The 27,769-nt window shown below is 47.6% G+C and overlaps 1 protein-coding gene across 3 annotated transcripts in view; it reads right to left on the bottom strand.

Moving 5' to 3' along the window:
• Positions 1–1,281: 1,281 nt before the first annotated feature.
• The window catches only part of LOC119401739 (cold shock domain-containing protein E1), a 70,543-nt gene continuing 44,055 nt past the window's right edge, over positions 1,282–27,769 (bottom strand). For all 3 annotated transcript variants that reach the window (XM_037668692.2, XM_037668693.2, XM_037668689.2), the window contains 4 exons: positions 25,718–25,953; positions 20,915–21,078; positions 19,912–20,102; positions 1,282–5,775 (listed from right to left, as the gene is read on the bottom strand). In XM_037668692.2, coding sequence (XP_037524620.1) covers positions 5,460–5,775; positions 19,912–20,102; positions 20,915–21,078; positions 25,718–25,953 — 907 coding nt within the window. In that variant the 3' untranslated portion in view covers positions 1,282–5,459. The remainder of the gene's footprint in view (positions 5,776–19,911; positions 20,103–20,914; positions 21,079–25,717; positions 25,954–27,769) is intronic.

Consider the following 27,769-nt stretch of genomic DNA (forward strand, 5'->3'; position numbering starts at 1 on the left):
TAAAAGAATATTTCAGAGGAAAATTAGCCCTAGAAGTTGCCGGCTATAGACCCCGCCACCGCCAGCGACCGCCATTTTGTCATGGCGTGTGTGACGTCACGTGCTGCTTGGAGCGGGGCCATCGGCTTCTACCAAAGTTTCAGCCGCTGCAAATCTTTCAATTTCAATGCCCAGCTGAACCAATCTGAGATAGGTCAATTGCACGCTCAGCTGACACGGAACAAAATCCTTCGCTGGAATACAGACGCTCGCACAGCAAGCAGAACTGTTACGTCACGGCTCGCAAGCGCGCCAGCGTTGCCCGACTCTCAGGCCATTCGCATGTTTATAAAAATATTCAGTTACAAATTAAGCTCTCGACCAAATGGGCTAAAGTTTCGCCAGCTAGTTTGTGAACGCACAAGGATTGATCCACATGACACAAATTATGATCGAAAACTAGGTGTCATATCCTTCAATGGTCGGCCTTTTACTGAAGGAAACATCTTGGGAGTCTGTCTTCATAGCACATCAGCTCAGAAAACCACACGAGCCCGAGTCATTAGACGAGATATACGACGTTTTCTAGACCTTTAGCTTCAATTTCGTGACGTCTTCTAGACGCTTTTATTGTCTCCGATAAACATTTATAAAACGTCAATTATCCGTCTTGCGCTACCTGGGCTGACCCGAAGATTTATAAAAAGAATTTTATTTGCGTCTATTGCGAATTTTCGCTAACGGACAACATTGATTTTCCGCTGACAACCAAGGACATCGACACTGACACGGGAATTTCTGCGAAACGAGCTCTTTAACACTGTTGCGTTAACAGATTTGGGAAGAAATTAGGGGTGATGTTCAGGCAGGGTCACAGGAGGGCACGGGGGAGGGGGGGGGGGGTGCTGCGATGACTTGAAATATGCACCAATGACCGAGCAAGCGCTTCCCCTGCAGTCATTTTTTTTTCAACCTTTTCTCCGCTACAGAATCAAGCAGCAGCTGTTCCTAGGAAACCAAAGCTCTAAGAATCTTTAGATATGTGCACGATTCCTTAGTGCTTTTACAGTGTGGTGCCTTGGGGTTGCATTCCGAGTTGTCACAAATTGCCGGTACATTTGAAGAACGCCTTCACCACTTTGTCATAACGCATGAAATTTCGCGCCGTAATATCTCTGGTTCAGTAAAAACTGTAAATGCATGTGTATTCAATAAAGCATTGCTTATGGCACCTGGTAAGGCTTTCTGTTCATGTGGGCGTCACGCGAATTGTCTTTGAGAAAGCACCCATTGACACAAAAGTGGCTAGAAACATTTCTTTTTAATGTCTTCCCTTACAAAGACTTCTTTTTGCACACAATCCGGAAAGACCACAGGCATTTAGAAACACTGGAAAAAAAAATATCAAGAGGCCTCCTTCGACACTGCGAGGCACGAAGACATCTTTCGATTTAGAACACCGATGTATCGTTCCGCAATATCTCCAGAGCTCTGTTAAACCCAATTTGTCTTGGATAAGTATGTCAAAAAGAAATGCGACAAATTAGTAATCTTTCCTCAGCCCTTTATACAAAGTAGTCGCTTCCTTCACATCACATGCTGCGGCATCATCACGTTACTGCAACGATGGCCGCTTTTCTTGGTACCTTACGGCCATGCCTGCATTGGCCGGGCACTGGGGAAACTTGCTGACACAGCAAGTGGTCTGGCGGCCAGCGTTTTCAATGCCGGGTGTATTTCTTTCACTAATGGGAATTGACTTTTCACTATCAAAAGCAATTCTATCCCAGAACAACTAAAGAAAAGGGGACTCCTTGCATTTGATTTTGAGCGGGACACATCAAACACTCGCAACATATGAAGAAAAGATACACAGAAAAACATCTAAAAGAAGCGAGGAGAGCATTTTTGGACAGTGCACACCCAAATGATGCCCATGCTGTACAAGTGAACAGTTTTTGACAGCAACGCACCGGGGAAGTGTGATTTTTTTCGAAGTTGCGTATGCTAACGGTAAGACTGTTTTCATACTTTCCTTTTAGAGCCATGCAAGTTCTTCCTACTGATTCAAAGGATTATTACACGCGAAGCACAAACTGTTCTGGTTGAAATTTTACAAGGCTACGTTCAAAACACGCAAGTGGAAGTTCCAAAAATATGGTTTCTGAAAGTCAGTCAGTCTCGGAACATTTCCAGATCCTGCCGACTGTATCAATAAAAGTTCTGTGCATGTTGTCTTAATTTTAGCTTCCTTGTTTTCCTAAGAAAGAACATGAAGAAACAAGGCATGTAAAAGATTTTGACGGCAGCGAAGTTGCAAGATATGCTTCAACGCTGAAAAAACTTGCAGTGCTCGTCGATCGAACAGCCAAGTACTGCTTTGCTCAAAGCAATGAGGACAGAGAAAAAAAGGCACACTGAATACATAGCTTTACGAAGGAATGACATCCTTCCAAAGCAAAATTTAATACATCCCAATACTATAGACATTATATCAACGATAAAGCCATGAGCGCTGTTTTAAACATTTCCCTAAAAGAGCATCAGAGTTAACCAATGTAAAGCCGTCGCAACATTACACCAGAGATGCAATGTCAGAACAGTATTGGCCAACCTCTCAAGCCTCAACAGTGGTAGGCAATCGGGCACAAAACAATAATTTGCATAATGTTACGTTACACTAAAGGACATTACGCACACTTTTTTTAATAGCATCCATCCATCAACTGCACTCCCGTCTCTTTCGAAAGTCGACGAGAGCTCAAAATGGTCTACGCGTAGACAAAAGTGGTGGTATTGAGCTCCTGCTTGACTCGGCGTATCAATGCCTCGAGGACTATAAAAATGCCTCACAAAAAAAAAAAAAAACCCGCAGCAAAATGTACAAGTTGGCAAAACTAAGTTCAAATGCTGCAGAACCTGCCAGAGTGCATGCCTCGACAAGGGGGCAACAAAGACATTGATATACTAAACTCAGAAAATGGGAACGCGAAAAAACAAATAGAAAAATATGTTTCCCTGATGTTCAAGCACAGTATTGCGATTCCTAGGCTACAAAACTGACCAACATTCCTAAAGTGCTGCGAATTTGGAAAATGTGCCGTTCTTTTAATTTTTCGTTTATTCTACTAATGGGAAAGGATACAAAACGCCCAACGCCACTTTCAACCTGAATATAAAAACTTTCCACTTCTACACTGCTGCACACAAAGGGAACAAGAACGCTCAAGGCAGCTAAAGAGAGTAGACACTACAGTTAACCAATGTAAATAAAATGAAGGCATAGCAGTTGTTAGCCTTAATAGGAAGGCCTTATTCGTACAGCAGGGGTCGTGAATAAATGAACACGCAAAGAAACGCGCTTCCATACGCACGCTAGAGGCATACAAAATCCATAACATGCCACAAACACCACTCGCTATGACTAAGCATCCGAAATGATGCAACAGAAGCGCGCAGACTGTTCGGCGTGCGCCTGAAAACTGTATGAAATCAAGGCAGCTGCATCACTCACTCGCGCTTTCCGTACGTCGGCTGCGTGAAATGTTCGACAATACACTCGCTCCTCGTCGCCACTAAGAACTACGAAAAAGCACTATGCGCGTGCTTAGTTAAGCGTGGCTTGTTCCGACAATTACACCTCACTCCTAAGTGAACTCAAGCTGCAGAAGTCAATACACGCAATGAGGAGTCTCATCCAGGCATATTCCTTCTCCTTTTCTCTCAACAGTGCAGATTTCTAGATTTTGTCGTGCGTTTTCAGACCTACGATATGAATTTTGCTGTACGTTTCAGAATTAAACAGTAGAAAATCTGTTGCCCCCCCAAAAACGTTGCTAAACACTTGCAGTGCCGAGTGGTACAGCCAACTAGGTAAATATACTGGGGGCCGTGGCAACTGAATTGAGGTCAGTCAGGAAAAATTTTGAGTTGTTTTCCGCGCCACTTATTCCTCGTGCACGAATCTTGCTGCCTGTGCACAACGATCACGTAAGGAAACTTCGCGGAAATCGGCAAGCCGTGGTGACGTGCAACTGCCAAGTAATTATACTGGGGAACAGGGAATTTCAATTCTCGTTGGTGTAGTCGTGTAGTCGCATTATGCTGCTGATCATACATCTTGCTTCAAATTTGGTGCCGGTAAACTTTGCTAAAGTAGGCGAGTAGTCGGGTTGTCAACACCAGATAATAACCATACTGAACCAGAAGTGTTTCGACAGGGGCTTGCCACGAGTCACTTGAATCCCAAGTGAGAGAAAGTCGCAGCTGCGATGGGAAAGGCAAAAAAAAAAGGGGTTAGTGCAAGTACAGATGTCGGCCATATTGCCTTGAGTATTAATCCCAAAGGTCATTGCTTTCACGAGAAGGTATTGGGGTGGCATCGTGGTTGTGGAGGCAAATGGAAAAAAAAAAAGAAAAACTTACGGGGTGGAACACGCCCCGATTTTGACAAGAGGGACAGGAACGAGAATATCGCGCTCGATCAACTCAATCAGGTAGTTCGCCTTTCTTCCTTTATAAGTGCTACTGTCGTTCGTTGCTTGGATATGCATGCACAAACACACAAGAAGACGTGTCAAGTTGTTCTCCGACTCCTACAGACCACCACAAGAAAAAAAAATGATAGTTTAAGAGACATAACCTTCGAGAGATGCAAAAGAAACATGAAAAGCTGACCAAACGGAGAAATATGAAAAGACGGAAAAAAAGAATCGCGCCGATACAGGCCTCGACAGAGGCGGGACACCAGTCATGTAACGCGAGAGAAACGTGAATGGTCTGCCCCGGCCGGACTTTTAGAAATGGCACCGTTTCGAAGTTTTCAAAACGAGCACGCTGTCGAATTGTACCGTTGAAACAGGTGAAAAGGAGGGGTGAAGGTACGGGGAAAAATTGTAAGACAAAATCCGAGCCGAGGCAGGACCGCAGATAAACAAGAATGGAGTCTTTGAGAAGAGACGCACACACCACTTTCTCTGTCGCTTCAAAAGTGCTACGAGACAGCAATCACACCATTCTTCCTTCTTTCTCCCCACAGTTCTGACTTCAATTCCAAATACCTGAAAAACAAGCTTCCTTGAAACTTGCATCCTATGAAACTTATATAAGAAACACTTGTTAAAAAAAAAACACCCACACATGCACACACAACATACATGCTCAACTGAACAAAGAGAATAGATAAGATTTGCCACTTTGTTTTCGTTTTCATACACAGACACAGGAAAGAAAAAAACCAAGAAAAAAAAAAAAAAACTCGCCACGAACGCGCTCCAGCGCAGAACCTAGAAACTGGTGGCATACAGAAGAAAATCGCGTTAAAGTCTCGTTGCACCCACTGTTTTTTTTTGCCATTTCTTTTTTTTCCTTGCACCAGAAGAGAACGGTGCCGGTGCCAATAGGGAACACGAAAAAGCAATGGAAAAAGAACAGAAGAATAACAACATCTTTAGACTTCCTTCGCTAAGCCTAAAAACCTTTTAGGCCTGGACTTCGCCCTCCACAGGAGCCATAGCACCGAGCGCGTTATCGGTGACTTCCATTTCGTCAGGCTTGGCTTCGGCTTCGTCTTGAGAATTTCCGTCGCCTCGTCCTTCTTCGTATTCAACGGCCTCCTCGGTCTCTTCGACGAGCGTTGCCGCCGGATTGGCCTCTGCTCCGCGGCTGGCGAACCCGTTTGTGCCGTCTGGACCACGCGGTTGACGCACTATGATGATGCGGGGACCGGAGTCCTCCGTGGAGAGGGTTCGTAGCCGGCTTACGAGACGTTCCGGACGTTGTGTTGGCTGCGACTCGCTGTAAAGGTGAAGTGAAACAAAAAAAATTCATTCTTAGCCATATGCACTTTCAGATCACCTCTTCATATCGGCTTTGGAAGAGCCTTACTAAAGCATAACATTAAAGATGTCACAGCTTATCAAAACAAAAAAGGGACAAGCTAGAGTAAAAGCTCATTAATTCAGATTCCGTGGCATTCAGACACATGTCCAAATGAACCGTATCATAAAGGGCATCAGGAAAAAAGAAAAAAAAAAAGAGAAAGATTGCCAACCACATCAACACACCCTCGTTTTTTGAAATCTGCAAATGCCGTTCTTATACATGACACTAGTGTATAACCTGTTACTCGCACCATCTTGCGACTTCCTTCCCAAAACGGCTGTGACGCGAGATCCGTATCATGAAGTGAGATGTGCTTGCACGCTAGTGATGAGCCGGAACTGGAGCCCATGTCACCAACAACGCAATTACAGATGGCGACCATGCAATTCTGAAGGCACCCGGCCATGGCTCACAAAGTAAAAATGAAACTACATTTAAACCTCATTAATATGTACTTGCTGGAAACGCAGCATAACTTCGCACTAAACGGGATTACGCATTAACCACCAAGTACAAATTTTCATCTCCTGACATGCACCATCGCCGCCAACAAAGAAACAAATACAGTGCCACTGTAAATATTGCCTAAGGTACCCACAGCAAAGCCTTTTCTTTCTTTTTGCCAAAATGCAGAAAAGGTTCTGGCTCGCTTGCATGACCCTCCATTAGCGCGCGGTGGCAACGCCAAGGAGCATTTCGATACTATCGCAGGGTCCGGGATATGCAGTGACTGACACAGCGACAGAATGGGCAGTCGACTTTCCGCGACATGTGCGTGCATCTGTACCGTGATCTGCCACTAAGCGAAAACTGACACAGTTTCATGAAACACGGTATGAGAACGGAAATCTGGGCGAGTTTGTAAGAATTCATCATAGCGCAGGTAGCGCAAAAATTACGGGGACACAAGAAAGCAACATACACACGAGACAAGCGCTAACTTCAAACTGAAATTTGTTCTCACAATCCACGGCTATTTATAAACCAGCAGAGATCAAAACAGCACATTGTCAACCAAGAACGTACATTGTATTCCACAATGAATAGTATGACAACATCTTGATCGGCTCTTACAACAAAAACGATACAAGCAAAATGTAACGCAGCCAAGATAAGCTAAAAATTGAATGCGAGCAATTCAAGTACAGTCGAGCCCGACTACATTGAACCCGTTTATATCAAATTATCCCGTATATCGAACAATTTCTAAACACGGTAAATTTACATTGAGAATATATAGGAAAAGTTACCGTTACATCGAACGAAAATAGCAACGACAACCGATATATCAAACTCCATGTGCCTCAAAAGTGCCCCAGCAAGTTGGCTTTCCCTCGCGGTGGCAGGGAAAACTGCCGGCGCCACCCTAGAAAAAGTGGTTTAGACCCGGCTGTGCACGGGCGAACACCCCCCTGCAAGAAATGATCCTGGCCCACTTGCAGCGCTTACAGCCAATCAGAGGCCGTCGTGCTTTCTACGAGGCGCGGGGGCGGTAGAAGTGAGCGCCATTCTTTCTTTCCTTATGCTTGTGTGCCTGCTGCTGCCTGTTTTCCTCAAGTCCTCATTCAGCGTGGTCCATGCTAGTGGTGTTGCCTGTTGGTGCTCTGTGAACTTTATTGGCGCGCTGTCGTCATGGCTTGTGCAAAGAGGCAGAATTTGCCGTTCGCCGCGAAACTCGAAATCATAAATCGGGTCGAGCGCGGTGAAAAGAAGTCCAGCGTCGCCGCCGCGTACAAAATTCCAAGGAGCACCTTGAGTACTATCCTGAAGAACAAGGCAGACATCAGGGCCAAGTCAGACAAAAGGCCAAGTGCCCGTGGCGCCCGACGTGTGCGTACTGCTGTGTACGAAGATGTTGAAGCGGCCGTTTACAAATGGTTTGTGGACGTTCGGTCGCGAAACATCCCGGTGTCCGGCCCTGTGATCGAGCAGAAAGCCAAGGACCTTGCTTTCCTGCTTGGCAGGAACGGTTTCCAAGGCGGTTCAGGCTGGCTCCAACGGTTCAAAGAACGGCACGACATCGTTGGCAAAGCTGTTACAGGTGAAAGCAGAGCGGCGGACCTGGACAGCGTAGACAAATGACTCGAGGAAAACTGGCGAGATATCGCAGCAAGATATCAAGCCAAAGATATCTTCAATGCGGATGAAACCGCTCTATTTTGGCAAATGTTGCCAAACAAGACACTTGCGTGTCGTGGCGACAAGACTTGCGGCGTCAAGGCAAACAAAGCTCGTGTGTCCGTGCTGTTGGCCGCTAATTTAGACGGATCGAAAAAACTTCGACCTCTGGTTATCGGGAAAAGCACGGCACCGCGGTGTTTTCGAAACGCGCTGTCGCTTCCAGTTACCTACCGAGCAAACTCAAAAGCGTGGATGACCGGGGAGCTTTTCGGCAGGTGGCTATCGTCGTGGAATGACGATTTGGTAGGCGAAAATCGCAAGGTGTGCCTGCTCGTGGACAATTGTTCATCGCACCACTGCAGTACGACCTTCAGCAACATCGAGCTGCGATTTTCCCCCCCAAACACTACGTCTGTACTGCAACCACTGGATCAAGGCGTTATGCGCGCACTGAAAGCCGGCTATCGGAAGCGCCTGGTGGAGAGGCTGCTGCAGAACCTTCGTGTCGGCAGGGAGCTGAAGATAGACTTGCTCAGAGCTCTTTCTATGTTGAGTAGATCGCGGGCAGATGTCACGAAGGAGACGATCCAGAACTGCTTTAGGCATGCCGGCTTCCGCATGTCTGGTGATGACACCCCAAATTCTGATGACAGCACTGAAGACACCGCAGGTGTTTCCGCCGAAGTTTGGAGCGAGCTGGCAGAGTTCCCGGGAGCTATCGACGGATCGACATTCGACGAGTTCGTCAGTGCAGACGATGATGTTGCCATCATGGGTGAGCTACAAGATGAGGACTACGTTGCAGACGTCGTGCCGACCACGAGCCAAAGCGACAGCAATAAGGAAATTGACGATGGCCCATTGCCTACATCATCTGAAGTGATTAGTGCACTTGCGTTGGTCCGGCGCTATTGCGTGAATGTGGAAGGTTGCGGCCTCAGCTGCTCCGACTCGTTAGACAACATGGAGGCGTGCGTGCTGTCGCAGACAGCGAAGTCGTTAACACAGAAGAAAATCCAGGACTATTTTGTTCCAAAGTAGGGCACGCAAGTAAGCCACCATATTTATTAAAGTACTTTTCTTATTGTTATGTGCCTTTGTGTCAAAATCCTATAGCGGGCCTATATCGAATTATGCCATATATCGAACTAATAAACGTTTTTTGGCGAGTTAGATATACAGTGAAAGCTCGTTAATTCACACCTCATTAATTCGAAATTTTGGATAATTCAAAATGGTCGCCGCAGTCCGGTCCGCAGTGCATAGGAGACCATGTGTAAAACGATTCGTTAATTCGAACAGAAATTGCCGCCTCGACGGATAATTCGAAGCGCGCGCCGCCGAGCGTCATCATCGTCAAACACTAGTGGAAGCTTTTACGGCCGAACGATAGGTGGCACGACCGGTTTTTTCAAGCTTCAAGTGGCCTCCGAGCAAAGGGCGAGCAAAGTATGGCCTCCGAAATCCAGGGAGCAATTTTTTTTTTCTCCGTAGCCCTCCCGCTATCTCAGCGCCTGGCGCCACTTGTATACGCGGGACCCGCGGGACGCTGAGGAGTCGGCGGAGTAGTCCTAGCAATCCTAGGCCACACTCGGCAGTGTCACTTTGTTCCTCGAGCACGTTGTTCGTTCACGCCGTCAAGCCGTCTTATTCCGCATCAAAGTTGCAAGATGCCGCGGGGAAACTACTGCGCGAAGACTGTCAAGGAGAAGGTGGAGATTTTGCGAGAGGTTGACCAAGGGAACTCGAGCAAATACGAAATTGCGAGGAAGCACGGCATACCTCCGAGCACGTTGTCAACCTACATACGCAACAGGACGGCCATTGAAAACGCCTATGAAGCCGAGGATTTTGGCGCCAGTCGAAAAGGGCTAAGGACAGCGAAGTTCCCGGAACTGGAGTCGGCTTTGATTATCTGGGTTAAAGAAATGAGAGCCCAGAGTATCGCATTGAGCGGCCCTATCATCATGGCCAAGGCAGCCGATTTCGCCCTGCGCTTGGACATTGAAGACTTTGTCGCCTCCGAGGGATGATTTCATCGTTTCAGGGAGCGGCACAATCTCGTATTCCGCACGTTATCCGGCGAGGCAAAGGAAGTGGACGCCGAAACATGCGCTACTTGGAGAAGCGACACCCTGCAGCAGTACTTGGAGAGCTACTCACCACAGGATGTGTTTAACGCTGACGAGACAGTGTTATTTTTCAAGTTGCAGCCAGACAAGACGATCACCTACAAGGGAGACAGCTGTGCCGGCGGCAAGCGCAGCAAAGAGCATGTCACTGTTCTGGTCGCCGCAAATATGACCAGTACGGAAAAGGTCCCCCTTTTTGTGATTGGCAAAGCACTCAAGCCACGGTGCTTCAAAAACATTCGGTCACTGCCGACGGAGTACGCCGCAAACAAGAAAGCCTGGATGATAGGTGACCTATTCAGGAAGTGGCTACTGAAATTCGACAGGCGAATGGAACTGGGCGGCAGGCGCCTTCTTCTTGTCGTCGACAACTGTTCGGCGCACAAAGTCGACGTTGAGCTGAGAGCAACAAAGTTAGTGTTCCTTCCAGCAAATACGACTGCGGCCCTACAGTCAATGGACCAGGGTGTGATAAGGAACATCAAGTGCTTTTATAGGCGTCACATGCTGGAGAGAATGATTTTGTGCGCGGGCGACAGGAAGGACTTCGGCATTACGCTGCTCACTGCCATGCACATGTTGGTGCGCGCATGGGAACAGGTGACCGTGACCACAATCGCAAACTGTTTCTGCCACAGTGGATTTGCAGCTGGAAGTGCGCAGGATAGTTGTGACGTCGACGTGGACGGGGCTGAGGAGCTCATGCCAGTGGCATTGCGCAACACTCTTCGGGGCGTACGTTTTGCCGATTCGTTGAAGTTGACACCGGTGCATCGGTGTGTGGTGCCCTGACTGATGAGGACATTATCGCTCAAGTAGCCGGTGCGCAGCCTGTTGCTGAAGAGCCAGAAGGTGAGGAAGACGAAGATGACGAAGCGCCTGTGTGCCCGTCAGCTTCTGCGGTGATCGAGGCACTTAATGTGGCGCGTCTCTTCTTCAGCTTTGAAGAGGGTGAAGAGGATTCCCTGCGCCGCGTCCGCGCGCTGGAACAGAGAGCCGCAGCTGTGGCATACAGAGAAAAGAAGCAGATGGTCATCACCGACTTTTTTGGCCAATAAATATTTTTCGTGCCCCCACCCCCGAAATCCACCCATTTTTGCTCACTTTCATTATTTCGAATTTTGTTTAATTCGAAATTGCTAAGCGTTCCCGTGGAATTCGAATTAACGAGCTTTTACTGTACCAGGGTTCCACTGTACGCGTGCTCAAACTAGAGACTTTTATCGCGCGGAAAGCGTAGGTGCCAGGTTAGCTGTAAGGAACGCTAACTCACAAGGGTGTACGCTCAAGGAAGGCTGGCTGACACACTCGTTCTTTTGAATCAAAAACGCTTCCACAATCTCTCTGGGCACCTTATTACGGTTTCAGTACACCACTGTAGTGTCAGTTAAAAGCGGCTGACAGCCGCACTGCCGACAATGCATCACGAGATGCGTGTATGGTGAACCTTTGAGAGAGCTGAAATGCTCTCTGAGCCTAATGTTCAAACACTGATCGACCGATATGCGCATTTCTCGAAAAAACAGAAAACCTTTTGCAGCAGATTGTGGCATCGGCAAGTTCCACAGCGCAGTCAACTTTTATGGCAAAAAAAGTTATGGCGGGATACGCACTAACCGGTAGGCATAGGACCAACCACTTCGGCTTACGCGGTCAGCGATTGCATTGGGCTCTGTGAGACTAGGTGAGGGATTTGTCTCAACTACGTTTTAACTGCTACAGTCGAATCCCGCTATAACGAATACCGCTACAACGAAATTTCCGCCACAACGAATAATTTTCGATTCCCCGTCAGCCGCCCATAGAAAACAATGCGAAAAATGTCTCATCACAACGAATACTTTTTCTGGGTATTTCCGCTTGAACGAAGTTTTCGCAAGTGCCACCACATAAGGAAAAGGAGCTTGCCTAGAATTGCCGCGAAATTCCGCTAGAAACTCGACCATTTTTCGTTGCCAGAGCCGTGCGGCCGCATCGCAAGACCCGTGTCTTCATCGGAGACATGCTTTCTGCCACCTCACGCACATCCTGGTAAATTTTTCGCCACTGAGATGCTCGGCGACAGATCGTCCATCCGCCATGATGCTGCCGGCGGGTTTGATGCGCGTGCGGGCCGCGGAAGAATCGTTGATGAACTCCCGCCATTGTTTTGACGTAGCTCTCAAAACAAAACTACTGCTCGTCGTCACAAGCCCTGCGACCGTGAATGATATCAATGGCGTTTTGAAGGCACACGCGCCGCCAGCGCGCACCTAGTCCAAGCGTAACTGCATTCTGCCGCAAACGCTGTGAATACAAATGCGGTTGTGTCGACGCGATCACGGGCGACCACGAAAGTACGCGCGCATCCATCGAACGTACGCGCACCGACTCAATGCAATGCTGCGGCCAAAACCACGGTAGACGCGATCACAGATAGCAACGACGCAGTTCTGAAGGCACACGCACGGCCAGCGCGCACAGATTGAAAACGGAACTACCGTCGCTACCATTTGCCGGAAGTGCTGCGCAGAAAACCACGGCAGAGACCGCGGTCGCTATCGTCACGATTATCGATAGCGAATATGCTGAAGTACGCAGCTAACACACCGGAAGAAATAAAGGCAACAAAGTCGTAAAACGGCACGAAGCGTTTCGACTTTCCTTTCTCTCGCTTATGACTGTGGTAGTGCGGAGCTTCGGCACTTCGTTTTCACTTAGCCTCTACCGAACTTTGGCACGCTCCTTCGCGGCGCTACGCGCTCGGCAGGCTTCGAGGGTAGCCTGCATATAGTATTTGCTCGTGTATAACCCACGTGTATAACTCGCCTATTGACGCAAAGCCGCCTCATTGCGTTGCCGTGAAGCCAACTTGCACAACGAAATTCGCGTATAACCCGCACCCCGAGTTTAGCGCTAAATTTTCTGTATATTTTGTGCGTATTATACGCGAGAAAATACATTCACACGGTGTGCGGCCAAGTGCGTCCGAGTTAGCGACAGTTAAATGCAAAGGACAATGCATGCGCTTGCCGGGACCAGGACGAGTCATGATCATCAGATCTTCCTAACTTTTGTGGTCTATAGATGAAATTTCGCTGCAACGAAATTTCGCGACAACGAACTTTTTCGCGCGTCCCGTCAATTTCGTTGTAGCGGGATTTGACTGTAGCACATTTAAAGCGGGTGCGTATTAACGAGGTTCGACTGTACTTTGAGGTGTTGTTGAGGTACAAACCGATAAAATTTGGTGCGTTATTCTGAAACATTCGGTACTCTGAAATTCGTAGTAGTGAAATATTCTTACATTAAGGGGGAAGGTGGCGATCGAAAAAAAATTTTTGTTTGTTGACTTAGAGTAATGAAATTTGGCAGGCATACTGAATAGTGTCTTGAATAGCTATATATGAAGTTTCATTGCGATAACTCGACTAGTTTTCAAATTACACTGTGTTACATAATCTGATGACATAGTCTGCTGGTGAAAAGCCTAGCACTGTAACAAAACATGCCAGGAACGTCCAAGTGGTTTTGATCTTTGCTCAAAAGAACACTACACTGGATGACATTATTAAAAATTGTCTATTCCTTTTAGTTTTTTTACAAATAACATCCCCATCAGTTTCATGTATTGCATCAGAACTTCTCATGCACTAATTATCACATACAAAAAAAACTAGGCCCTAAGCAAGGTAAAGAATAATGTCATCCTGTCAACAAGACTTCAAGGATTAAAAGAAAAAAAAACGGAATCAAAATCTGTGCAGTACAGTCAAATCTCGTTACAACGAACACCACATTAACGAACATTTCAAATTAACGAACTTTTAAGAAATCCCGTGCCGACTGCTTATAGTTTCAATGTAAAAATATTTCACTACTACGAACTTCAGATTAACGAACATTTCAGAATAACGATCGTTATTTAATTCCCGTGTAATCTTAACAACACCTCAATACTACGAACTTATATCCCGAAATGCGAGGATTCTTAGATTTCAGTGTATCGGTCATGGCAGTCGGAGCTGTAAGGTAGCAGACGACGCAGCGCGAAGAGCGGACGCCCTCCCGCTAAAACCTGAGATGGCACGGGAGGAGAAAGACGCGGGCGGAGAACTTTTTTTTTTCCCCCTTCGGTTGCGGAGGCGACAACGCATCAGGTTTTGTAAAGGCCCAACCGCATGCATAGCACGCGACTTTCGAGCGAAGGCGACTGCGACAAACGGGCTCCGTCGCGCTGCTCGATTGAAAACTATGGCGCGCACGCAGGCAAATTACGAAAAAGAATTACAGAGTAGATGAATGACAACATGCCAAATTTATTATTGTCTTGTTTGAGATAAAGATGACATAAAAGCGTTTCGGGACTTCCTTTTTTCGCAATCTTATGTTTAACCGCGGCAGTAGTATCTGCTGTGATCCCATGGGGCGCCCGGAAGCGTACGCTGCCTACGCTACGTCGCACTTTGCAAACTGCGTTATGTTGGGGTTAGTCCACGAGGCGCATCTCGACAACGTTTCCTCTTGCTGTCATAGAACGTTTAAGAAAAGCCGCAGCGCCTCACATCGTTGCTTCGCAGGGAGAAGGGCTACCTCACACGACGACGATGTTGACATTGCAGCAAGCTACCACCAATGCAGCAAGCTACCACCGAAACATCAAAACGAACCGTCGATCATAAATAACGACAAAATACGGCCGCTGCCTCGCTCTCCGCGTGAGATGGGGCTGTAAATAAGGTAGTCTATAACTTGCATTCCTTGAAGTACGCGCCGATTGGAAGCATCACGAGCAAATTGCAACCGAAGCAAGGGTCAGAGATGCTGCCATGTTGTTGGATATCGTCATGCTCACTTCCGGGCGACAAGCGATGTTTTCTGGCTTTCCAGAAACCTGGGATGCTATCGCGGAACGATTCTATTTCAGATTCCAATGCCTTTCGTGCTTTTCGCGCTTGGCCAGTGGTCAGAACGACGGTCCGTCCGCGTTATCAGCGCGATCAGCCAGCCGTGTGGAATCGGAAATAGCATCGTTTCGCGATTGCACCCCTGCGACAAGCGACGGCGATGGATGGCCCTCCGCGACAGCAAATCCTGTCGGCCGTCGCTCAAAACTCGCGTGCATGCAGTTGGGCCTTAAAGGATTGCAGCGATGACATGGACGACGATGTCACGGTAGCGACGGTAGCACCCGAAGATCGCGACGAGTCCGTGTCGGCCACAGATGCGTTGGACTACTTGAGGAAACTCCGCATATTCATAAAAAAAAGCGACCGAAGCGGCGGATAAAAATGCGGACGGTCTAGAATCGTTCGTGACGCAGAGATTGTGCTGCACCCGTCAAAAAAACGATCACGGACTATTTCAAATAAACGTGCCTTGTCTGACGTTCACGTGTGCATTGTTGTGAGAAACGAGTTCAAGGACGTACCGTTGCAAAGGTAGGACGTTTGCGTTACTGAAATTCTATTGTTATGGTAAATTTTTGGGCTTTCACTATAACGACCTTTCAGAATAACGAACATTTTTCCGCGGTCCCCTGAAGTTCGTTATACCGAGATTTCACTGTAGTTGCCAAGATATCTGCTCCACAAGCTGAGCAACATGCCAAAAAACAGTAATGAGAAAACTGCGTTTAAAGTTTGGCCTTCTCTAAAACACCTAAAGATTGTGATCTTTGGCTTTTTTTTATGATGTTTCACTTCTTGGACATGTGGCCTTTCTCCAGTGTGCCTTTGTTCTTTTTTTCATAACCTCCTTTTTTTTATCTACAAAAAACCAGTCTGGATTTCAAACCAAGTTCTCTGTATGAAGGTGTGGTGTGATAGACATGACAGAAAAGAAGATATTGCAATCTAATAAGGCCATATACTGAAATAATTACACATATTTCTTGTATTTATGCTGTCATTAGCATAATTAAGTCTTGCTTATTGATTACTGTTAATGATTGAATAATTTTTATAAAGAGAGAGAGGTTTGTTGTGACAGAAAATGGCTCACACCATGATAGCCGATGCCTTCATTCCAAATAACAAGCAGTTATGGCCAAGACGTTAGTGGCACAGGGATTTTTGAGCAGTTTATTCAGTGACGCGAGTCGGGCAGATAAAAATTCGTCCCCCTGCTTGATACACGTTCTTTTGCCACTCTCGCGTATGAAGCGTATTATCATTCGGCCGACTGCGGCAACGCTAGTCTACGAGGCTTTCATTGTTTCAGAACATTCATAAACGCCTGCAGCGATACCAAGCACGGCTCCAAGCACGTCTAAATTACATCGCTGGTGCTTATTGACAGCACTCCGACCGCGAAGTGCTCGGCCGCGGGGTCCGTGGATCCGGCGCGTGATAGGCTTGATGGCGGCGTTCGGTGACGATGCGCGAATGCGAAGCTACGATGACGAAAAATCTGCGCGCAGTATACTTGGTCTCGCATTTTCGGGTGCCAACGCGCGAAATTGCTACCGCTGCTCCAAGCAGTTCGTGGCCGTGGGGTCTGACGAGCTTGGCTGTGGAATTCACTGCCGATGCGCAAAATGCCCATCCGCGGCTTCGAAGTGCCGGCGAGCGATGTGCTTCTTCGCTTGCGAAGACGCACATAGCTGCGGGTACGCTAGCGCGTTGTTCTTGCCCGCAAGGTTCGAGGTTCGTCTCGCTAAACGGCGCCGTGAGCGGCGTTAGGCCTAGTGACGACTCTGAGCAGTAGGTGAGCAGGCCGTAGTGCCCGTTGCTTCGAAGAGCATATTGCGTGGTCGTGAGTACAAAGAGTTGTTCCGCAATGGCCTTCGTCACGATGTCAGAAGTGCTGATAAGCAGAAATAAAAACATCTAACGCGAATCCGACGCTGAAGTCAATGCTAGAGAGTCGGTCCGAGACGCGCGTTTGCGATGTTCGCTAGGAGCGCGGCGCACCATCGTAATCAGATCGAACTTCCTCTTGCAGCTCCAAACTAAAGCGTAACTATATTCTAAGTGATCGTCGAGCCGTGAACACAGAACAATTGCAAACGTGTCACGAAGTAGCGCGATTCTAGACAGCCGTGAACTTGCGACACGCAATCGGCAGACGACGATCTCCCGGACCGAGCATCGGACCAATGGCGAGGCGAGCTGGGGCAACATGGCGGACGCGGCCAATCGCAGGCCTCGGAACGACTCTCAAGTGTTTGCTTTTTGTGCGCTTCTTTCTGAATGGAGGAGCCCGCTGAAGCGGGGAATTTGAACAACAAGCCCAAGAAGTTGCTTCGCGGTCACGCCATCGCGGAGCTACAGTTTTTTGAAAATCGCTGTTTTTTTTGCGATTTCCACAATAATTTTCGCCACCTCGGAGGGCAAAACAAATTTTTCGAAGCACTTCTGGGTGGTTTTCAGTGTAGATATTTTGGAATTAGATAGAAAAAGGGTTCCAGAAACTGAAAATTTGATTCGCAGAAAAATGATTTTTTTGCCATTTTTCGCAATACGAAAGCCACGTCCCCCCTTAAGGGGATATGTGGGCCTTTGAAAAACATTTTTCGAAATTTGAGTTAGAATGATGAAAATTTCAAGGTTTATGTAGTTTTGTATGCTGATCTTAAATACACAGCTTGTTTTAATGTATGTTATACCATTCTTCCTTAACAGAGACATTTTGGTAAAAATCTTTTGTCATCTTTCCAAAAAAATGTACTGCATAGTTTTTGCTAAACTCCATGTCATTATAACCTACTGTAACCAAGGAGTGCCAAACAACAAGTTTCGTCATTCTAGCTTGTCTAGAACAAAAGTTGTAGGCATTTGAAGTTCATGTTTGCAGTACCAGCTCAATTACTTTGATCAAAAGTGACATTTGTTTTAATAAATAACATTATCTTGCATTACTTGGTAGTAGTACGGCACTTACCAAACACTTAGGTTCTAAACAAAAGAAGAATGATTAAAATTGGACTTGTGGAAGCTGAGAAAACGTGATCAGAAGATTGCACACTGGCTGAAAAAATGAAACTGAGAAAATCAGAAAAGACTCAAAGCATTGTTTTTAAGGGGGGAAGAGGCACTTTGACATGAAGCATCTTTTTATTTAAGTTAGGATGATGAAAACTTCGGTGATCATGTATTTACATGTGTAAATATCAAATATGAACTCAGTTTTTATGTAGCAATTATGACAATTTTTTAAATTAATCATTCATTAAAATTTTGTTTAATCACCTTTTTGATATATTGGCTACTCGGATCCTGCTGAATTAAATGTCATTGCATTCTACAGTTATCAGAGTTCAAAAAGCAAATTTTATGGTTCTAGCTTTCCTACAACAAAAGTTATGAAGCTTCAAAGTTCGCCATTCGATTACCGAGAATATATTTTTGTTATTTTCTCTCTTGTAAAAACTTACGCTTTTCTATAGTAACATATGACACTTTGTTGCACTCACTAAACATCCAGCTTTTCAGTAATACAAAAATGATCAAAATCAAGTGCACCAAAGCTGAGAAACGCTCGCTAAAAAATGAAAGGTGGCCAAAAAATTGAAACTGAGAAAAAAGCAAAAAACAAAGCTCTGTATCTTCAAGGAGCGCTACACAACTAAAAATGCTTTACTTTGCAAATAAATGCCTTAGAAGACACCAGGAGAGTAGTTTATCACATTTTCCAATCGAAACGGCCCCAGTGCATGTCCTTTCAAGCAGTTTGTTGATTGCGGAGAAGTCGACGATGCCGTAGTTAGCCGCCGACGGGTCAGAGCCCTCGCACGCTGTTGCGAGCGTCCGCAGCTTGCGCTCGCTAGCGGAAGTTGCCGATAAGCCGGAGATCTTATCTTCAGTCTTTTTCTGCTGTTGCGCACGATCGGCGCTAGTCAAGAACGTCGTGTCGATCCTTCTACCACGCTGCCTATCACTGACGTCGTCGAGGCGGCCGCCGACACAGGTGAAGTCGGCATTTCGACCGATGAATCGCGTTCCCCCGGCACGCCGTCCTCCGCTGGATGTGCTTCTGATGCACTCGAGCCGTGATCTCGCTTTTTTTTTTTTTCGAATTTATGAGCGCTGCGCAACTTTCGATGTGGCTTCGCCACGATCAAAGTTCCAAAACGCGGCCGAGAGCGTAGGCCTAATTCACTCCCGGCGGCTGCGGCGCACTTCGTCTAGCTCGCTTGGCGCCGTGCCAGTAAGCCGCCGCAACGTGCAGTCTTTGTTGAGGATGATAAAAATGCCTGCTCCAGTTTCTTGCCAGCTTGCGCGGGTTGGAACTTTACGGACGAAAATCGACGAGAACACAGTTTTACTACGGCGACATCACTTGCCGCTTTGCGTGCACTGTAGCAGACAGCGCGGGAGGCCCGACGAATCGGAAGGCGTTGTTTAGTCACGTGGGCTCACTGTGCCAATAGGCTCACGCGGAGGGACCTTTTTTTGGCGCGGATTTTCTACATGAATTCTGAGTGGTTGGAAACAAGGGCGGCGGGATATTCAAGAAAAAGCGCGGCTCTTTCGAATGCGACCAAGATGGCTGCCGTAGGGAACGTAGAACGGCAACAACGCAGCGCTGAATAAGCCCGTTTTTTACGCGTTCATCGTTAAAAATTTAGCTCGCTGATGGCACATAAAATGCTGTCACGGCTAAAATACTGATCTAAGACGAATGAAAATTGGCGAGGTTATGCATCGGTAGCGGCAGAATCCAAATAAAACATTTTCAAAAATTCGATTTTTTTTCTGATTTTCGGTCTCAAAGACCCGCTTCCCCCCTTAATATGACGTTCGCTATTACGGGCTTTGACTGTACAACCGAGCCATAGCGAAACAGTGTAGCAAAAGCAGCAGCATCAGCATACCCGACTTTGACGACGCTGCAGGCGGCATACTTCTTGGTGCGCTGGTTGTAGACCACCACGAACTCGACACGGTCGCCCACCTGCAGGTGGTTGCCGGACTTGACCTCGGATGTGTGGAAGAACAGCTTGCGCCCTTCCTCGGCCTCGTAAGAGAGGAAGCCAAATTGGCCCTTGATCGCTTCCACCGTAGCCTGCAAATCCAGTTTATGCCACAGCATGACCTCTCATGCGAGACAACTGACTAGGCTTGCGTGAATATTCGAGCAGTTCGAATATTCGAATGAGTATTACAGTATTCGAATTCGCTTCAAAAAGAATTTAAGTTATTCTAACTTCCGAAGCATTCGAAATGAACGAATAGACAAAGCCGCATGTAACCCTCTGTAAAGGTTTTTTCACTGCAGTGCAGGCGTGGTATGCCGTGAAAACACCTATCCAGAGAAAATCCACACTGCCGCAAAGCCCGACTTGAAGGTTAAATGAACAAATAACACTGACATCAATTCATCACTTTTTAAGTTTAAAAGCTTGTTATTTGCTCAACAAGGAAAAATTGCTCAACAAGGATCGTTGCCGCAGTCAACGTTGCAACAAGTGGACTTTCCTTCGTCAAGGCCCCCTTGACGAAGAGGAGTGCACTTGTCGAAACAGTAGCTCCAACGACAATCCCCATTCAACAAGGTCTGTCTCGAACGAATAAACAACGCGAAAAAACGAGGATGAGCTCTGTTTATTTGCTCAAGGTGGAAGCACACTAGCTCACCCAGTTAACCGTTCTGATGCAACAAAGTCTCATCACTTCAAGACACCATCTTCTCGAGAACGTACGTCTCGTATCAATGGATTTCAGAAGCACAAATGATGCATGAGGGGCTTCAGACACAATGCACCACAAAGCTCTGCAGGCCTCGAGTATAAACATGCATATGCATTCAGGTTGTATTTGTCGAAAGTGGCCAGCGTTAATTTCCTCACCCGGTGAGAAAAGAAATGCAGCACTGACCTGCACTCGAGCTCGCACAGCCACAACGTTGACGGCTCGTTCCACGCCCGATCCTGTGATGGCCACCTGGAACTGCACCACATCGTTCTTCTGGAGCAGCTCGTGCTTGTCCGTCAGGCTGGTGATGCCAAACGGGTAGCTGGCAGTGGGCTCGGCGCTCTCTCCTGCAAACAAGTCAAATTGTCAAGTTTCTTATGCTCTAAAAAGATAGGGCGCATTCGGTGAATCTTCCTGTACTGAAGCAGTAATCAACATCTATCCATGGGCCCTTTCATGCATATTTGCTGCGTGGTCCGTACTTCAAAATCGCAAGCTTCACGTGTTATCAGCGTTACGTAATAGACTGCTTTGCTGGGCGAGTTGGATCACTGTCTAAAAGTAAAAGCAGAGCGCAAAATAAAAAAGAAGACAGGACAAGAGAGACAAGAAGATGGGCACTCGTTGCCAACTGGTTTATTAAGAAAAAATTGAAGGAAATATACACTCACTACATCACAAGCGCACTTGTGCACCCATCAAAAAGCAAATCCATCCAAAGGTCTCCTACAGATTACGGCAAAGCAGCTGAAACTCACTTTCCCGCAAACACAATGATGTCTGGCTGACACAATCTGCACCCTTCTTTTTATGTTAAACTCAAACCTCATTATAACAAAGTCACATCTGCCACGAAAATACCGTCGTTATACCCGAAAATTCGTTGTAAACGTTTCTTTGCAACAATGTATCTATGACAAGACTATTCTTCATTTACTTTGTTATAACCGATAATTCATTATATCCACAATCGTTATATCGAGGTTTCAGTGTATATGCCTCCAAAAGCTTGCATGAAAGTGCTGCGGCACACCAGGGGAAACTGCTGCAAGCGAGCATTTAAAGGCATGCGCCTCCTAGCCAAAGAATTTCAGCATCCGAAATTTTGGGCGTTTTATACACTGACGTCTACGGGACCTGTGGCGGTGCTGCGAAAGCGTCTGAACTTTCAAGCATGTCCGAAAAATCGGCAGCTGACTGTGCTATACTACTCTATGTCCTCATTACAACAGTCACATCTGACATGAAAATAATTTCACTATACCCAGAAATTAGTTACAAACGTATGCAGTAAAACCTCGGTGATATGAATCTCGCAGGGTTACCAAAAATATTAGCATCATCCGAAATTTGTATCACCAGAAAACATGGGAAATTAGTATGCGACGAAAGAAAGTTGGCATACGTTTTGATTCAGTGTTTCTCAGGGCCGCAGCGACGTCATGAACAGCTTTGAATGATGGCCAGTAATGTTTTTAGACGTCAACGATCATACCTGTACTTATAAATATACTGTGCATGCGCGCGTGTGTAATTACTGAACCAGATATGTTGTGCCCCGTGAACGCTAGTAGCCCCTTCCTACTCTTACTACGCTTTTCCGCATGACACCAGAGTACTGCGGCGAAAGTGACTTAAAGGCCAACTACGGCGATTTTTTGGCCATGTCAAAGTAATGGTGCTTTTATGTTCCTGAGAAGCTCCTGTTACGGGCCCGATAGCAGAAATACTCGGCAAATTGGAGAATAATTTTAAATAAGCAAACAAGCGCAACACCGAAACCGAAACCCAACCGAGTGTACTGTCTACGTATGACGTAGACGTTGTTACGAACGAACCGGAAGTCGTGCAAGGCATGCCGGTCACGCCGGCGCGGAGTATGAAAACTGTGACAGCCGGGACGACCTGCGAAGCGCCGGCCAAACCAACGCTGCCTGTCGCCTTGTGCACAGCAGACGCTCGCTGCAGCGGCCGAAGCACCGAAGTTAGCAGTGCCCTCGGCTGCGCACCACCACCATCACTTCCACCGCCTTCCCAATGCTGGCGTCACAGACGCAATGTTGCCAATAATTGTGGGAAGCCAGGAGGGCGTTTGCAGACAATCTTTAAAATTCATTTGCAAACAATCTGCGCATGTCTCAAGCCTGTAATTTGGCATAAATGACGTAAACATGCAAAGGAACGTACCCAGCGAATTTCATTGAGATCCATCGACTTTGAAAAATCGCCGGAGTTGGCCTTTAAGCGCTTTGCACACGATAGAGGCCAAGCTCCTTTGTCAAGACCGTCCCTTCATCTGTTGGGGTCTTCGTCCACCTTTATTGGGACTTCATGACGGACCCGCAGCCCAAGTTTCAGTCTTGTTTTATAGAACATCTGATTGCGGGGACATGGCTTGCATCGACGTGGCAGGCACGTGTTAACACAGTACAAAGACGCTGCTGCCTCAAGCACAGGAGCACGCGTCAACGCGTCGGAGAAAAAAGCGCGACGTCAACGTCATCTGTAACCTAAACGTGAAGGCACTTAAAAGGCTCCAAGATTCGCACGCACTATCTCAGAGGCAATGACGCACTGTTGATAGTTGCGCAGCGCGCATGCCCGCGCGTGACTGCCACGTCGTCCGCGACAGCGTGGGCAGCACCTCTTTGTACCTGTGGGCTAGCGTACGTTTGTATCAAACGTCACGGGGTGCAAGTCGGTTAGAAACAACCGTACTCCAATACATTGCAGGCTAATGGGTCTTGGCCGGGACCACAGAAAAATTCGTATCACCCTGAAATTCGTACGATCGTATCACCGAGGTTTTACTGTATTCGCAACACTGTATCTATGACAGGACTACAGTCGAACCCGTTTATAACGAACTTGACAGTGCCGCGAAAACTGGTCGTTATATCAGTAGTTCGTTGTAAATGGACTCGCCCTCAAAAACATGCATTTAGCGACCAAGCCGCTTTTTTTTCTGCGCATTTTTATTGAAAAGTGCTAACAACTCCTCCGGGAAGAAGTTAGGCCTTTTCGCGTAGTGAAGCGAGGCCCGCTGCGTGCACGAGTGAATTAAACCGCCTTTGCAGTGAAGCGACAACGTTTCATTGAACCGCGGTACCGTGGAGCCGATCATCCCTGGCTAGTTGCGTGCAGCGCGTCGCCTACTTGGCTCACGCCATCACTGCCGGGCCGCTTGCATTTGTACGCGCATTTGTGCGCACTTTGTGCCCGCTTCACTTCGGAGCGTGCACGGGTGCGACGAGCGGCCGGTTCGTTCAACGTGGCAAAGACAAGCATTTTGCAAGCAACGCGCACTCTACATCTCCGCAATGCTCTGATGGCCCTGCACGACAGGCGCGGCGCGCTTGGGTTGCCGCCTAATAAAACACGCTGTATACGCTCGCTGTAAGTGCATCAACGTTTCTCGGTTCCTGTGTTGCTCAACACCAGCGAGCTAGTTTCGTTTACACGAAGCGACGCGCACTTTATCTCGCACGGCGCGGCGGAAGCGAACTTTCGAACGGCAATGGCATCGCGCGCTTGTACTGCTTGTACCGCCGTCACCCCGAACAGTTTACGCCACACGTGCAGCCGAGGATAGCTGCAGATGACTGTGATTATGTTGTTGGCGATAAATCATAATGGCACGTTCATCGCCGGCCGCCACATCGGCCACATCGCCTTCGCTCTCTTCTGATGCTTATCCGTGAAGAATCGCCGCAATCGCGCGGAAGTCGTAATCATTGATCGGCCGGTCTCTGCCATTACCGAAAAGATGAAAGACATTTTGCGGCACATCGTGACGTCGACGCAGTGAACATTTAAACGCCGAAAAGTTATCGCGGTCATCGCTTATTGCATTTTATGGATTCTTGCGATCCAATGCATAGATTCATCGTAGGCGGTCGTAGCTGCAGAGAACGGCGCCAGGAAAGGTTGCCGTGCGAAAACTGACTGCAAGGCTTCATGCTGCCTACTATTTCTTTCTTTCTTCCTTTTTTATTCCCCACTGCCATACTGCCACTGAAGAAACGACCGGAAAGCGAGCGACCTCGCTCGTAGCGTCCGAAAGCAGCGCGTGCGGTGCTCGCCGATCTCGGGTATCTTCGTTGCGAGTAAACTGGACCGGGGTACGCGCGAGCGCGCGCCTCTCATGCTTTAGAAGGCCTACTTTAACTTTTTTTTCGCTTCGTATACGCCATATTTTTACCGCGACCGTGTCTGAAGTGTTCGTTGTAAAAGCAGGAGGCTTTGAAAAATGTTTGCTATATGTGGACGCAATTTCAATGGGTAGCATAGGAAAATCGTAAGTCCATCGAAATATGGTCGTTATAACCGATAGATCGTTATATCTGGGATCGTTATAAGTGGGTTCGACTGTATTTTTCATTTACTTCGTTATATCCGTGTTCGTTATATCGAGGTTTGAGGTATACAAGGCAACGCTATGCTCTACTCTCTCCCATCCTCCTCACCTTCACGTCCTTTTCCCTCACCCTTGCTATACCATGCTATACATGGCCATCGTTTGTTCATGAACATCGTGGCAGGGCAGCGCAGAAAACGGGATAAAGAAAATGTGACGCATGTATGGACGAAGAACCTGTATGTTCTTCGTGCTATTTTTCTGTGCTGTTATGCCACAATGGCTATGCAATGCTTTATCCTATTGCCTCCTCCTCACCCTCACTTCTCTTTCTCACCCCCTTGCTATGCTATACAAGGCTATGCTATGCTTTACCCTCTCCCCGCTTCCTCCCCCTCATTTCCCTTTCCCACCTCTTCCAGCTGCGTGAAGTTATGTGAGGCTTGGCACAGCTGTGTCAAGTGGTTGCTAGGCAATGCGCAGTGACGTCACAGCTAGACGCAGCGTTCCTGGTCTACACTATGCGGACATACCTCGAGCTTAAACAGCTCCACGGTTAGGAGTTTCCTAGCAATCGGCCCTTTAACCAGCAGTCCCATTTCTCCCTCCTCTGCAACTGGCCGACTCACCTGAGACGCTGAGGCGGATGAGTCCCGCGTACTGCTCCTGATCCGGGTTGAAGCAACGCACAGGGCGCTCGACGGTGCCGTTGAGAATTTCAGGCTTGACGACCTCCTGGGGATCGGCGAGGGTGCCGGCCGGGAGCTTGCGCACGCACTCGGCACTGCGCTTGGTGCCCTTTAGCACCATGCCGTACTCCACTTCTTGGCCGGGCTCCAGGGTCTGTGGGTTTCCCTCAAACACGCTGTAGAAACAAAGGGTTATGAGAGATGAGCAAAAGAATAACTTACGCTTACCAAAGGGGCACAAGCGACCGCGCAACGCTTTTTCAAGTAATCATCAAAGGACCTTGGTACCAGAGTTTATTGCCTCACGAATAGACTGCCGCAAAAATTTTTAGAATTCATCAAGTACGAGCGGAATTACAGGAATTGATCTCCTTTCGTCCCAGCGAGCCTGGTGAAAGCTACACAGGGGGAGGGATGACAAAGGGGTTCCCTTGCCTTATGTCCATATGTCAGCGTGCATCGTGACCTTAAGCACTTTTTTCCTTGTTTTCATTGAACGCATATGGGAGACCAGCGCTGGATAGGTGGCGCGCCGAAAAAGGGCGCCTGGTGGGGAGTCGCGACATAACTCAGCCGCTCGCATGGCCTCCGCGCCGCCGGCTAATCTCGGAGGCCATGCCGCTCGCACTCAAACGACCGGCCGCACTGCACCGCGGTGAGCGCACGCGCGTGTGCCGTTCCCGTGCTTCATTTTGGCGCGAACAGCTCGAGCAGCCATTGCGCCAGTAATACTGCTCTATGGTTTAGAAAAAAATAACTTTGTCTGAAGGCTACTTTCTCAGGAAAGCATTGGAAAACGGAGAGAAGTCCTACAAAGCAGACTACGTCTGTGCATACGGCGTCAAAGAGACAATGCTGTGCCTTGGTGGCGACTCCGTCGTCACCATTTTCTGGTTGCGTCCTGGGATTTGTGTCAAGCCAGTACAGGCTCACAAGCCTCCATTGATAAGTACGAGCTGCGTCGATACCAGCTGCCCACTACTGCAGTAAAAAAATATAATAATAAGAGGCAAGGGGTATCTGCGTCAACGTTTTTCTGCCGTGGTATGTATGCCCAGCCTGCGGTATGTATGCACGCGGACGTTCAAGCAAAGCACCGTGCTAGCAAAGCATGTACAATGTCGCGCTGTTATGCTCGAGGGCGCGGGACAGATTCCCGGCCACGGTGGCCGCATTTCGATGGGGTTGAAATACAAAGAACACCCGCGTACTGAGATTTTTGTGCACAATAAAGAACCCCAGGCTGTCAAAATTAATCCTGATTCCCACACTTTGGCGTGCCTCATAATCATACCTTGTTTGGCACGTAAAACGCTAGCAAGTGTCGATGTTGATCATATACGTTTATTCTAAGCAGGCACAGGCAAGCGAAAAAACTAACACAGTACGTTAGGCGAATTAAACGGCGAGTAAAAATCCAAGATATTTGACCCTTTTCTAGCGAGGCATAATTGCGATGGCACTTCGCCGCGGCAGCTAATATACAAAGAAGCTTTACCGCATCGGCTGACTCCAGTAAGCTAAGCTTTGAGTAGTCCGCTGATGTGTTCGTGACAACTCTGTCTGTAGCACAAGTAAAGTTCAACGGAGGCATCCATCGCGGGCGTATTTCTTATAACTTTGCAGCGGCTTCGGCGAACCTGCCCCCGTACACATCTCGTAGACAGACAGCTTTCCTTCTGCGTAACTGTTTGTAAATGATGCAGACTACCTGCCTATTGTATCATTCATTGCACGCGGTGGCATCAGAAATGAACTTGGTGGTGGTCAGATGAAAAAATTGTTACATATGCTGCATCCTGCATAATGCTGCATCCTGCATAATATGTACGTTTTTTTACGACAAAACACCGATTAAATTCCTCTCGTTGGCCCCGGTTTCCACTGGTGGCCCTCACTATCGAATAAATCTAGCAGGCACGCGCAATTCGGTTTAGAAACCAGCCCGACGTCACTAGACAGTAGAGCAAGAGCAGAACATACTGTGCTCGC

The sequence above is a fragment of the Rhipicephalus sanguineus genome, chromosome 8 (assembly GCF_013339695.2).
Source record: "Rhipicephalus sanguineus isolate Rsan-2018 chromosome 8, BIME_Rsan_1.4, whole genome shotgun sequence".
Taxonomy (NCBI): Eukaryota; Metazoa; Arthropoda; class Arachnida; order Ixodida; family Ixodidae; genus Rhipicephalus; species Rhipicephalus sanguineus.